The 12430-nt window shown below is 41.5% G+C and overlaps 1 protein-coding gene across 4 annotated transcripts in view; it reads right to left on the bottom strand.

The window, feature by feature from the left end:
* Positions 1-12430, bottom strand: part of PYROXD2 (pyridine nucleotide-disulphide oxidoreductase domain 2) — a 106069-nt gene that overhangs the window by 60132 nt on the left and 33507 nt on the right. Inside the window, exons 14-19 of one of the 4 annotated variants that reach the window (XM_043989643.1) lie at positions 10524-10630; positions 9631-9751; positions 9013-9079; positions 6395-6492; positions 5978-6038; positions 5822-5881 (exon numbers count right to left, since the gene is read on the bottom strand). In XM_043989643.1, coding sequence (XP_043845578.1) covers positions 6438-6492; positions 9013-9079; positions 9631-9751; positions 10524-10630 — 350 coding nt within the window. In that variant the 3' untranslated portion in view covers positions 5822-5881; positions 5978-6038; positions 6395-6437. Of the gene's footprint in view, positions 1-5821; positions 5882-5977; positions 6039-6394; positions 6493-8299; positions 9080-9630; positions 9752-10523; positions 10631-11169; positions 12265-12430 lie in introns of those variants that run through there. The other 3 variants (XM_043989642.1, XM_043989644.1, XM_043989645.1) reach the window with 3 other exon arrangements.

Below are 12430 nucleotides of genomic sequence, written 5' to 3'. Positions count from 1 at the left end.
GCCCTGAGGCCCGGCCGGTCCCGGGGCTTCCCGCCCACTCGTCAGGGGGTCCACAGCCCGCCCAGGAGGAAGGGCGAGGCGGCCGCGGCCGGCCCGGGGCTCTCTCGCTCTCACCGGCAGGTGGCGGTGGACGTTCCCGGAGAGTCTGGGGTGGCTGCGGCCTGCCAGACCAGCTCCCACAGCGTCCGAGCCCGAGCCGTCACCACCCAAGCCGGGGCCGCGCCTCGCGGGAGCGCGCGTGCGCGTCCTGACGCCGGCCGCGAGCTTCTGGCTCCGGACCAACCAGGCTTGGGGGAGGAGCAGGGGCGGACCAAGGGCGGCGTGACGTCACCGGGTGGGGTTCCGCTTTTCTTTTCCCAATCCCTTTGCGGGGATCATGGGGTCTAGAAAATAGCGAAGTTCTCTCCATATATTATCTCATCTGAACCCGGTATGGGCAGTCGCTCAGTCAACAAAAATGAGCTGTCCAAGATCACACAGGTGGTTTTTGAGACTATAAAACAATAATCAATCAACCAGCATTAATGAAGCGCCTACTATGTGCCAAGCTCTGAACTAAGCACTAAGGATGCCAAGAAAGGTAAAAGGGCCGCCCCTGCCCTTAAGCTCGAAATGTAACGTAGCTGGAGAGACAACAGGCAAACAATTGTGTGCAAACAAGATGAATCGTAGGTAGCGCGGTCGAGAGCGTGCAAGGTCCGAAGTCAGGAAGCTCCTGGTTCAAACTGGACCTCAGACACCTGCTAGCTGTGTGTCCCTGGGCATGTCATTTATTTCATTTCTGTTTGCTTCAGTTTCTTCAACTGTAAACTGGGGATAATAATAACATCTACCTCCCAGGATTGTTGTAAGGATCAAATAAGACATTTGTAAAGCTCTTTGCAAACCCTAAAGCATTATGTAAAATATATCAACCATTATTATATTTGATCAAGCAAGATAATGTATATGAAAGGGTTTCATAATCTTAACCTTCCATGTACAGGTAAGACTAATGATTTGGCATTTATTACTGTGCCCTTGCATTGGCCCCCATCTTTAATGTATGGGCACCATCCGCCCTCATCTGAGCTTCCTGAGGGTTAACTTTGACTCATCTTATTTTATTTTATTTTATTTTACTTTATTTTATGTGAGTCAATTGGGGTTAAGTGACTTGCCCAGGGTCACACAGCTAGTAAGTGTCAAGTATCTGCGGTCATATTTGAACTCAGGTCCTCCTGAATCCAGGGCTGGTGCTTTATCCACTCTGCCACCTAGCTGCCCCCCTTTCATTTCTTATAAGATGAAGGAGATGGATTATATGACATCTAAAGTCTCTTCAAGGTCTAAATCTATGCTTCTATGGGGATGAAATACATGGACTACAGATGCTGAGTCGTCTGGTGTTAAGTGTGGTCAATCTGGTGGTCTCTTTTGCTTTTTTTGTTACAAGGGAGGGGTCTATACCATGGACAGAGTTTTTGGGGAAGTGACCCACGATGTTTAAAAAAATCCCAGATAGTATCAATAATTTTTTTCTTAAAGAATAGGTTTTTAAAAAGGAATCTATTGCTTGATTTTTTTTTTAAATGTTAGACCTTAGTCCTCCTGAATCGTATTGAATCTGATGAGTAGCCAGCTGATTGAGCCTGGTTCTATATGGTTCATGGGTGTGTGTCTAGAGAATGTGGCCAGACATCCAGACCTTTTCCCAGAGGTAGAATGAAAAGTGACCACACCCAACACCCCCAACCTGTGCTCTATTCTGAAAACCTGTATCACAACTCATAGCCCTTTGTGAAAAAAGGCCTCTTGTATTATGAAGTCAAAGGGCTGGTAGAGAGACCTTTCAAGGTGTATCAGATTACCAGAGAACCCCAAATATCTCAACAGGCCCCCCTTCAGACTTCCACCACTGACACAATGCTCCTCACAATTCACTATTCATCCATTCAGCCCCCCACACACATACCTTAGACATTCCTAGGCCTCTTTGATCTCTCCTTTGTCCTCCCCCTTAGTACTTACTCTTTATTATTATTCTTGTATTCAATCATGCTTTTTCTCCCCCCTCCCCCCAGAATTTAAACACCTTGAGGGTACAGGCTCTTAATTTTGTTTGGCACTTAATACAAATTTAGTGAATTAAATTGATTCATTCAATATATAGAGTGCCTACCATAGGCAATGTACTTAACTTAAGATGTGTAAGATAGCCCCTGACTATTTACCCCCTGAAGGATTGGTCAATTTAAGTTTGTAAGACACTCTGTTTCAGAGATGTCTATGGGTAATGTCTTCGAGCAGAGGGATAATTAGGGTGGGGTGTCTATAATACTTCTTCTAGTGGGGTTCACTTTCAGACCATATATCCCCTTATCCAACATTACTTTTTTTTCCTTCCTTCTTGGTTGGTTGAGGCTTTGAATGAAATTTCAAAACCCTACAGACCATGGATATTGGGCTGATAATTTTTACTTAGATAATTTTAGGCATGTCAGTGAAGTTAAGTCCCTTTTCATGGGAGCAGTATAATAAATTGCCTAAGGTATACCCTAAGGACTTGGAAGAATTCTTGGACCTCTTCCTTGCAGTAACAACCATTCCCCCAGGAAGTCCATTAGTCTGAAGCAGGAACAAGATTAGAGAAGGTCACACAGGGCACTAACCACAGAAGGAATGGCATAACTGAGGGGGTAGAGAAGGAAGAAAGATTAGGAAATAAAGAACCATAGAGAACCAAATGAAAGTTACTTTTCCCTACTGAGAATCACCTATGTTTGGGTGCCTGAGAGCAAGAAGACCTCTCAATATTTCAATTATGTAATAGGTCTTATCCTTAAAATTTAGCCCTTCACAAATTAGTGAAAGGGCTCTTATGAAAAGGAATTTTAGATCAATGGAAATTGATCCATGAACAAGGAATTTAAGGGTTCTTTGTTGTTTCATTTTTTTTTTTTTTGTAAAAAGAACATTAGACCACCACCCAGCAGGAGACCTGAGTGTTGGTCCTAACTCTGCCACTTAATAACTGTATGACATTGGGGAAGTCACTCTCCCTGATCTTGAGTTTCTTTGTAAGTAAAACAGGAGGACAAGAGGACTAAATGATTGCTTAGGTTCCCTACAGCTCAAACATTCTATGACCTAGGTACTCTATTTCAGGCTCTTGGCTATATTTTTGTTTACCACTTGGCAAATCTCTTTCCTTTGAGCACCTCAATGGCTCCCAGTCATAAAATCATAGGATTTAGGACTAAGAAGGACATTGGGGATCATCTAATCCAGTGGTATTCAAAAATGTGACCTGGGGGTGAGTGGTGGTTCTGAGAGCCTTTCAGTGGATCTATGAGGTCAAACTCTTTTCATAATAATACTAAGACATTTTAATTTCTAACATGGTAATTATCAACAGATATAACCCACATCAATTAAAGTATTTGGGGTTCTCAAGTTTTAAGAATGTAAATAAAGGGGGGTCCTGAGACCAAAAAATTTGGGAATCACTTATCTAATCTAATGCCCTCATTTTATAAGGAAAAGACCCAGGGCCTAGAGGGATAGAGTAACTTGCTCACAACCAAACAGCTAATTGGTGACAATTTAGAAAATCCAAATAACATTGACATTCCAAGGAAAAGCTAACAGGTATAGATCTCAGTGCAAATATGATCTAGTTAAGTTAACAAGGCTTGCAGGTGGTTCTGTCAGCAACATCTGTCATTCCTTCATCCAGAAGGTTACTGAATTCCTTCCAAAGTGATAAACCTCCCCTCTCTCTAAGATTCTGGACAATATCACTTAGGAGCCATTACCTCAGGCTGGGAGCTGGAAGTTTTATATGAATGCATAACCAGACTGGATTGGCTTCCCCTTCAGGAGATAGGTGGTTTGTGCTTAAGGGGGAAGCTTTCCCACTGCTTTGGGGAAAACAAGGAACTATAAATCTGCCTCCAATTCTTCACATTTCAGGCAAAAAGATGTCTGACTTGTTTATACTTGTAAGAGTTTTACATGCCAGAAGCAGCAGGGGACACATTTGCAGCTATTTCCTTCACTGCCAAAGTAATTGCTTTGCAGCAAGTCAGGTGCCTCTTTGTACAGGAAGTTTCCCCACTTTGGTATGTCTAGTACCAAATGAAGGCCCTGGCTAATTCTGGGGAGACAGAGAATATACTCCATCCATCCTGATGGCCCTTCCATAGAAATCTTTCCAATAGACCACAAGTGTTGGACAAAACCTAATAGCCAGGGGCAGCTAAGTGGTGCAGTGGATAGACCATCAGCCCTGGATTCAGGAGGACCTGAGTTCAAATCCGACCTCAGACACTTAACACTTAATAGCTGTGTGACCTTGGACAAGTCACTTAACCCTCATTGCCTCATAAAAAACAAAAACAAAAACAAAAAACCTAATAGCCAGTTAGCCAGTGGTCAATTAACTTCCAATCAGCTACTTCCTCAAAGTAGTAAGAGTCACTTCCTCATGTGCCCTCTTCATGGTCCTATCCAGGGAGTGCTGATAGTGGTAAAATGTTAGAGGATTATACAGCAAGTTAGGGGCAAAGGCTTATCCCTTCATTCTCCAGAAAAGTAAACCCAAGTTGCCCTTAGACCTTGAGACTTCCCCCAAATCACACAGAAGCTTACAGAGTTGAGACTCCTACTCCCTAACAGGTCTCATTACTGCCAGGACAGCATTCTCCTTACACTACAGAACTCTTGTCACCAATGGAACATATTTGTAAAGTGGCTGGGTTAAGGTTAAAGGGAAAAGGGAGAGCTGAGTGAAAACCTGTGAAGCAATGTTGATTAGAAATCAAGATGGAAACTGAAGTACCACTTATGCTCCACTGCCTGGGTATTTCACCCTCTGGTCATTGTTACATGCTTCTGCTTTCTTGGATATGGGCATCATGGAACCAGTGAACATGGTATCTTGAGGAAGGTTTCTGAATGGTATCACTGTCACAAAAGGATTATTGCCGGTATTTTCATTCTGAAGAAATCATTGCCTGCCCACCCTTCTCTTTTAAACATGTTTCCTTTGTGGTTTTGGTACAAACAAATCCACATAGATAGGAATATTCCAACAAAAAGAGATTTACCAGAAACCAATGTAAAATTCTGCACTAGGATCAAAAGAATCAATTGCAACAGAATAGGAATAGGGAGACTGGTTTGGTGAGAGTTCATGAGAGAAAGACTTAGGATTTTGGTTCACTCCAAGCTCAGAACATTCAGAATAATACTCAGAAGTATAGTGTCCAGATCATAAGAAACAATAGTCCTATTATACTCTGCATTTGTCAGGCTATATCTGGTGTGTTGTGTTCAACTATAGGTCTTGAATTCTCAGATGAACTAAGGGACTTATAGAGAAAGAGGATGGGAACATGGTGACTAGTCTAGGAAACCATCGTGTAGGAGGGATGATAAAAGAAACTAGTAATGTTTGCTCAAGATTACCCAGAGGGAAAAACTAGGACCAGTGAATGGAAGTCAGAAGGCGCCAAATTTTGCCTCAACATAAGAAAAAACTTGCTAACCATCAGAGCTGTCCAAGAAAGGATCAGGCTACCCTCTGAGCTCTTTGTCACTGCAAGAAGAGAATCAGAGTCTGGATAAGTGTCGCTCAGAGATGTTGTAGAGGGAATTTTTTGTAATGTACCATTGTTTGGTTTGGATTGGCTGACCTCTATGAGTCTATAAAATATCCTTATTCCTTTCTTTTTCAAAAGCACAAAATAAGAATTTCCCCTTAAAGCATAAGGAACATTTACAGTAGAACATGGCGATAACTAGGAATTTTCAAAGAGGGAGAAAAATTACTCATATGACATTTTCATTTCCTTTTTTTGAAGCAAAAATAACACTGCTACAGTTCATGCTGTTGCCTCTGGAAGGAAATAGTAAAAAACAAGGAAATAATAGTGAGAAAGGGCTAAAATATCCCTGTTTTCTTAGGGTGAGGAAAAGAAGAGGAAGTACCCACCTTTCAGTCCTGTGTAATCCCAGCTGGTTGAGTCCTTTTTTTCTGACGGAGATCTATTTTTCTGTTAGCAAGGAGTCATAAATTCATCCAGTTGTAGAAATTAGAACTAGATTAGATCATCTCACCTAAATCCCCCCATTTTACAGATGAGGGAAATGAGGAAGAGAAATGCAAAATGACTTGGCCCGAGGTTATACAGCAAGTTAGGGGCAAAGCTCAGACTAGAACATGGCCAGAAAAATCATTCTGAATTCTTTCCACAGGGCCCAGACTTTCAACTTAAGCTACTGTTTCTAGCCATCAGCCAGATGAGTTACTAAGCTGATGTCTGTGCTCTCTGGGTGCAATATATTGAAAAAGCATATAGTCTCAAATATAATGAATGATATAGGATTAATGTGTTTGAGCCACACTCACCATCTCTCGCATCCCCGATGATTCAGTACTTCTTCTTAGTCTATTAAAAAGCAGGCCAGCTGCAATGACCAGGGTGCTCTGTGATCAGAGAAGGGTTGCTATGGAGACAGACAAGTCTTTCAAGAGAGGCTCTTTGGAGGTTAGTCCATGTCTGCCTGTGTGAGAGGCTGCCCTTACAAGTAAGAGGCCTTGTACTACCTAGTTAAGAGGATTGCTGTGAGGAAAGCACTCTGCTCTGGAAACCTTAAAGCACTATTTCAGAAATGTGAATCGTCATAATTATGCATGCTCCAAAAATATTTCTACCACCATTGTTCATGGTGCCTGAAGTGTAACCATTACACATGTAGTCCCTTGGGTGTTAAAGGCTTCCCAGTCATCAGAAGGCCCCTGAAAAGCTATGAATACCCTCAAGAGGGCTAAAATCCTAAGAGTCAGTGTGGTATCATGGAAGTAGCCCCAGATCTGGAGGACATGTTTTAAAATCCTAGTCCTGTTGCTACCTGTGTGACCTTAAGCAAGTCATTTAAACTCTCTAAGATTCAGTTTCCTTATCTGCAAAAATGAGGGAATTGGACTCAATGACTTCTGAATCCCTTTCCAGCTCAAAAATAGTAATGTTCATCATCTGCCACATTAGCTACAATCCAGGCCCTCCAGGAATGGGAAGAGGGATAGGTACCTGGGAGATTGAAAATGGAAGAAGGGGGCAGCTAGGTAGCACAGTAGATAAAGCACCGGCCCTGGATTCAGGAGTACCTGAGTTCAAATCCGGCCTCAGACACTTACTAGCTGTATGACCTTGGGCAAGTCACTTAACCCCCATTGCCCCACAAAAAAAAAAAAAAGAAAAGAAAATGGAAGAAGGACTGTGAAAGGGGAGACAGAAGGATCTGTCCCTAAGATAAAACTTCTGATCAACTGACTTCATGACTGTGCCCAATCCTGGCCATGTTGTTGTATGCCTTGGAAAGATTTGCTCAGCTGGTAGTCATTTTCATATTTGTATGAGAATTTTGGTGCTCTATTAACATTGGTACAACAAAGAGAAAAGCTACTAATCATATCAAAATAATCTTTCTAATAAAGTTCTATCCCAAAGGAGCAGTTATGCATAAGTATCCTGTTATGAGAGCCAAAACATATTGCCATCGTCTGCAAGATGCATTTGGTGCCTGACCCAATGTGGGGAGCCCTGATACCTCCTAGGAAGTTCTTTCCTTCCTCCAGGTACTCACATTTTATTTGTTTGTTTCTGATACACACATTTTTATATATCTGATGACTACAGTAATCATATTTTCTCAACCAAAAATCAAGATACATGGTCTAACTAAAGATATTACTTTGGCACAGCTTTGTGACAAGTATAATTTGTTTTCTGAGTACTGGGACTGAGATTATAGAACAGATAAGCGAAACTAGAAGATGCTTTGCTTTTTGTCAACTAACAATATTAGTAAATCATTGTCTAGCCTGCTCAAAAAAAGAGAAAGGAAATCAAACTTAAGGTGAAGTAAACAGAGAGGAAAGAGAATTATCAGAAACTATTATGCCAACAAAACTCAAGAAAAAAGGAGTATTCACAAAAATATAAAAATACCTAAAACAAGATGCAGAGATCTTAAATAGCCCAATCTTAGGGGGGGAAATTAAACAAACCATAAAGAAACTGCTAAAGGTGGTGGAATCCCTAATCCAGATGGATTTACCAGTGAATTCTATCAATAGTTTAAAAAGCAATTAATATCTGTGCTACAAACATCATTTGTAAAAATGTGAAGTAAACTCCTTTTATGAGACAAATACAAGACCAGAGAGAGACAAAGCAGAAAAAGAGTTATAGACCAATTTTACTAATGAATATTAAGGTAAAATTTTTAAATAAAAACTTTTCAAGGAGATTACAGATTCATCCAGAAAATTAATCACTATGACTTCATATCCATAACAATCATTCAAGAATGTTTCAATGTTTGAAATTCAGACTCTCCCAGTATATCTGGGACATATGATAGCTGTCCCCATAACTGTATCTGAGGTCCCACTGTTATAAAATTCCTACATTCTGTCCTTATCCTTTTAGGATACCAGTAACTATTATAACATGGTATTCGCATAGTACTTTTGCATACATAACTGCATTTGATCTTCTCAACAATCTTTTGAAGTAGATGCTACAGGAATTATTATCATCAGATGAGATTAAGGCTCAGAAAGGTTGTGTACCTTGTTCATGGTCAAAAGGCAAGTAAATCGGGGCAGCTAGATGGCGCAGTGGATAGAGCACTGCCCCTGGAGTCAGGAGGACCTGAGTTCAAATCCGGCCTCAGACACTTAACACTTACTAGCTGTGTGACCCTAGGCAAGTCACTTAATCCCAATTGCCTCACTAAAAAAAAAAAAAAAAAAGGCAAGTAAATCTAATGCATGGGATTCTAACCTAGGTTTCATTTAACCCTAAAGACAGTTCTCTTCATTATACCACTTTGCTATATGGTTTTGAGTGCCCAGATGTATACTGGTTTAGAGGACAGAGTCTTATAAAGTTGAGCTTATGGGTAGACTGAGGCTTCAGGGCCTTAATATCCCTTTCTTAAGTCAGTTCAGTGGCTCACATGCTCTTAAAATCTTCAAAAGCCACTTTGGCTGCATTTCGTCCAGCTGCTCCCATGACACCTCCTCCTAGAAAAGGAAAAGAAGTCCTTTGAATCCCCATTTTTCAAACTGCTTGGGGAAGGGAGCAGGCAGTAGGTAAGCAGAGACCCCAGACTGTCCCACTATATTATAAAACTCCCATTATATCAAACTAGGAAAGGCCCAAGAGAAGAAAAATGGCTGAAGATGAGATTTGGTGACAGGTCCTGCATCCCCATTTGTGTATCAAGAGATGCTCCTGGAGGCAGCAGGACTGGTAGAAACCATACTGGGCTTGGGGGTCAGGCAATCTGACAGGTCCTTATCCCAGTCTGCCATTAGCCAGTTGTATGGCCTTGACCATGATACATCACATCTGTCTAGACCTTCTCTTCTTCTTCTATAAAATGAGGAGGTTAGGCTAAAACCCTAAGTTCTCTTCTGGCTCAGAAATCTTTTGGAATTTGAGCAGTAAAAAATTAGAAACTCTATACTCTTCACACATCAGTTCATTCTCTTTTCTACTTCTGAAAGCCGCCCCCCCCCATCACCCACAATACCCACACCCATGGAGTACATGGGGAACGATGATCACATACCAGGATGAGCACCACTGCCACAGAGGTAGAGACCCCGGACTGGGGAGTGGTAGTTGGAGTGTGAGGGCAGCGGGCGGGCAAAGTAGAGCTGATCCAGGGACATGGCTCCGTGGAATATGTTCTATAAGTGACAGAGAAGGGAGACTGACCTCGGGTTTAATTGCCATGTCTCGAATACAATACAGTGGAGAGAGGGCTGGACTTGGATTCAGGATTAGTTTTGAATTGGAATCCAGCCTCATGCCCTTACTGGCTGTATCGTCACTTTCCTTATCCATACAATGGGGATAAGCAATAGCAGCACCAGTGAAGATCAAATGAGATAACATCAATCAATCAACAAGTATTTTTAAGTGCCCACTATCTGCCAGACACTGTGCTAGGCTCTAAGGTGGGCAGATTTGCACGTTGTAGACCTTAAAGTGCCATAGACATGAAGGGAAATATCTTATGAATGGGGAGAGTGACTTGGTAGGCAAAAAGAGATTAAATCTGGCTCCACAGGAACAGAATTCCAAGGTGACACGGGGTCAGAGGGCACTCCCTGCGGCAGTGTCAGACTAAGGCAGCAGATACAGATGTTTAGCAGGGAGAACAAGACACACTTAATGCCCTCAGAGGCTGACCACTGCTCATATCTCCTCTCAACATCCTGTGCACTCACAGCTGTGCCTGCCCACCCACCTTTTTGGTACCCTTCAAGCCCCAGCCCACACCACTTCTGTGTCTTACTCTGTTTGCTTTTCAGGCCTCTACACCTCAAGGAAGGGTTGGGTATTGAGCTAAGCTTCAGGGGACAAAAGATAAGGAAAAAGCTCCAGGACTGACAGGGTCCCTTTAGGACAAGTTGAAGGGAGAAGAGGATAGGGAAAAAATATTAACAGCATACTCACCCCGCCAGGGAGTCCAAACACCCTCTCCAGATCAGGGGGGGTCAGGATGTCTCTGCCGATCACTGATTTCTTGAAGCCTGGGGCATAGGCCTCAATGCAATCGAACACTATGAATTCCAGATAGTAGGAGAACAGGGATATATTAGCAGGAAGGAAAGCCTGTAATGGTCCAGGGAAAACTACTGTGTGCAAAGCACTGTGCTAAACACTGCAGATCCACAGGTATACATACACATATACAGGCATAAAGCCTGCAGTGCCACACACATGCATATATACAGACACCATGTGCATATACAGTGCACAATGTACAGTATGCAAAATAGCCATGCGTGTAAAAAGAGCTAAGTGTGCATGCACACATATGCATGCAACGCATGCACATATATGTACACAATACATTAGGTACATATATTCACATATTATATATGATATAACACAGTTATATCATGTGTAATTATATTAATTGATATAATAAATATTAACCACACTATATAAGTATGCATAGCTATTATACAATATACTACAAATTATATATATATATATACAGGCACACAAATTATATACATGTACATATACACATGTCTATACATACATATATACACAAACAGAATATGTGTATACATGCACATGCTATACACAGACACATGCATGCACACATGCATGCATACATGCATACATACACACATAAAGTCCCATGGACCTTCAAGTTCAGTGGCAAAGCCCTTGGGACTATCACAGAATGAATTAAAAAACAAATACAATAGTTTTTAAAAACTAGGTCGTCCAGGCTGATCTGCTTTTTTGCAGCGTCTTCTAAAAGAAATTAGGATTGATGAACATTAAAGAGGCAGGGGACTTACAGATATGGAACGTTATATATGCTGCTAGACATCGTTCTGTTGCATGGTTTTACTCCATTTTTTCTGACATTATAAGGGAGGATTCAATGGGGTAGATGTATATTTAGAAATAATAGTGATAAAAACAGAAGGCATCAATAAAACTTTTTAAAAAAAGAAATCAATCAAGGTAAGACTGGGCCCATGTGAGGCAAAGTGAAACCTCACCTCTGTTCAGAGTCGTATGCTTTGTGTTCGCCACAAAAAAAAAGGAAAAAGGAAATAAAATAAAATAAAACCTTGCTAGAAAACACAAGAGTAGTTGTCTGGGACAAGCCTATCCCTATGCTACACCAGGCAAATGTCACTGGCCTTACTTTTTCCTTTATAGGTTCTGCCTTGCTCCAGGATAGACTAGGAATCTGATAATTTAAGAGCTAGTGTCACACAGGGATTTGACCCTCATGAAACTCTCTTCTCTGGATTGTGGAGAAGCTTGTGCATAAGCCCAGAATCTCTGAGTTGGAAAGGATTTTAGAAGTCAGCTATTTCCACCTGTACCTGAACAGGAGTCCCCTTTCCAACTTCACTGGAGCCAAGTGGAACAAGTCTAACAGTTCTTCCATATAACAATCCTTCAAATCCTTAATAACAAATGTCATATCCACCCCATGTTCCCAAGCACCTCTTTTCCATGTTTATACCCTAATTTCCAATCCTCTCACAATTCTTATTCTGCTTTCTTTGGACATATACCTGCTTATCCAAATCCTTGGGGAAATGTGGGGTCCAGAATGGAGCAGAATCCTCCAGATGTAAGCTGATCATAACAGAGTATAGAGTGACTCTCATTGCCTTCTTTATTCTAGTCCAAAGATTCTTAACCTGTAGTCCATGAACTGGGTTTAAAAAAAATGATCACTATATTTTAATATATTTGATTTTCTTTGTAATCCTAAGTATTTTATTTTGTGCATCAAAAACCTTATTCCAAGAAGGAGTTCGTGGCCTTCACCAGCCTGCCAAAGTGGTCCATGACACAAAAGAGGTTAAGAATCCCTGCGG

This window comes from Dromiciops gliroides, chromosome 2, assembly GCF_019393635.1.
Source record: "Dromiciops gliroides isolate mDroGli1 chromosome 2, mDroGli1.pri, whole genome shotgun sequence".
Taxonomy (NCBI): Eukaryota; Metazoa; Chordata; class Mammalia; order Microbiotheria; family Microbiotheriidae; genus Dromiciops; species Dromiciops gliroides.
The sequence above is the reverse complement of the archived record's forward strand: the minus strand, read 5'-3'. Positions and strand labels throughout refer to the sequence as shown.